This window comes from Bidens hawaiensis, unplaced genomic scaffold (genome assembly GCF_021521415.1).
Source record: "Bidens hawaiensis isolate Kalapana, Puna unplaced genomic scaffold, B.hawaiensis_p1.1 tig00008759_1, whole genome shotgun sequence".
NCBI lineage: Eukaryota > Viridiplantae > Streptophyta > Magnoliopsida > Asterales > Asteraceae > Bidens > Bidens hawaiensis.
Genome location: NW_027491631.1, coordinates 73,008 through 74,889, shown reverse-complemented (window position 1 = coordinate 74,889; position 1,882 = coordinate 73,008). Strand labels below are relative to the sequence as shown.

General features: G+C 39.6%; 1 protein-coding gene across 1 annotated transcript; it reads right to left on the bottom strand.

The window, feature by feature from the left end:
* Positions 1–1,376, bottom strand: LOC143529832 (17,18-epoxy-17-hydroxycur-19-ene N-malonyltransferase-like). The gene has a single exon (XM_077025534.1). It carries the CDS (start codon positions 1,311–1,313, stop codon positions 3–5), a length of 1,311 nt encoding a protein of 436 aa, XP_076881649.1. The 5' UTR covers positions 1,314–1,376; the 3' UTR covers positions 1–2.
* Positions 1,377–1,882: the final 506 nt, after the last annotated feature.

Here is a 1,882-nt window from a genome sequence, read left to right as displayed (position 1 = left end):
AGTTAATTTTGGCAAAATGATAGGAGTTCCTTATCATTCTGAAATCTTTCCATGTCTTGTGTATCTAAAGTCACCCATGCTTCAATACCATCTCCGTTGGGAGTATCTATCAGGTAGCAACCAGCTCGATTTGCATGTCTTAACGTCATACTTGAAACTGCCGGATTTCCCCATCCGAAATCAACTTTGTAATAAGGAAAACCGCATAAGCTCGACGTCAGAAAGGATCTGTTGACAACATTTTCGGCATCTTCATTCCCAAAACTTAACAGCATCGAATGTTCTCTATGTTGAACCAGCTGCACATTTTGAAGTCGTTCAAGTTTGATTTTCTCTTTTCTTATCTTGGAAACCAGCACACTTAATGATGTTTCACTTTCATGTCTGCTCGTGACCAACATACCCGTGTTGTAATTTCCGACGGTAGTTTGGGGAAGTTCTGGGACAAATTTGTTACGTATATTGGCGGCGGACAATAGGAAATATGGCTTAAAAGAAGACGCCCTTGGTGTGGTTGCTACCGCAACAGTTTTGTAAAGTAGAGAAGTCAATACTTCGACCCTTGTAGGATTGTTTATAGATAGTGTTGATCCGCCTTCTGTGACGACCTTATTCTTGAGGTCACTTAATTTTGTGTTGGGGAACATGAACTTTCGGGTGACAGCATTGGGACGCTTCGGTAGCAAATCCGAAATTTCAAGGGGAATAAAATTGGTAGTGGCTGGCGATTGAACAAAATAAGGGTCAAGGGACAATACCTCTTTGTGATCAGTGGAACCATAATGTGCCACCGAAGCCCAGTGACTAACGAATGACCCAAGCGTACAGCCATCGCCAACTTTGTGTTGCAAACTGATTGCCACCGTTATTCCACCACATGCAAAGTGATTGACTTGAATACCTAGAAGCCTCTCTGTATAAGGAGAGTTTGGCCAATACATGCCATCAACAAAAAGATGTCCAACAGTGTCATTGTCTTCACTTATATGTTGCAACATGTTCATCTGGCTATCGTGTTTGGCTTCAACAAACACAGCCCCCTCGTCGTTACAATCAATGTAAGTCGACGTTGGTGTGTGTAAGCTGCCCGCAAACGGATAGTATCGTGTTAGGACCTCTGACAATGATTTCTTCATCACCTTGACTTTGTCATCAGGGGTTAAGCTGCAAGTTTCATTGTTCGGGTAGTAGAGAATTAGTGGCATATACTCGTGTATGCTGCGTAGATCAAGCCCTGAAAGATTATAAGTCTTGAGATGAGATGGGCATGGAGAGGAGGGCTTGACTAGTTCATGAGAAATAATAATCATCATTAAATTTAAATGGAAAGATTGTATTGTTTTCAATCTTGTTGGTACAAATCATACGTAGATAACTATATATAGGTGTGTGTGGTATATAACTATATTAACTATATTTATCCGGAGCACATAATACACTCTAGCTTGTCAATTAATTAAAGTAAAGGCTTTGGCCGTCCAGTTTAAATTAATGGTTAATGGCCTTCAAGGTTTCCATGTCTTTCCAGAAATAGTTGAATCTGGGATTTTGCCACATCTTTTATGCTTGAAGAATATTAAATATAGACATAGGTGACAGGTGTTACTCATTGAGATCACTAATTTGTTTATCAAGAAATAGGTCAACTCTTAGCACATAAATCATTGTATAAATTAATCAAAAAGAATTTTGGATGCAAAAAATAGATAAAACAATCTGATCTTTTATTCCTCAAAACCATTAAAGAAATGTTGTAGCCCTTCAGGAAACACTGCAGCTTATACCCAACGAACCTTGTGCTTCCATTTCCACACATCTTTCTTTTGCAAATTAAACAACCGATCAGCAGTTGTAACACTCCGGCCCGGTTAGAGCTGACGTG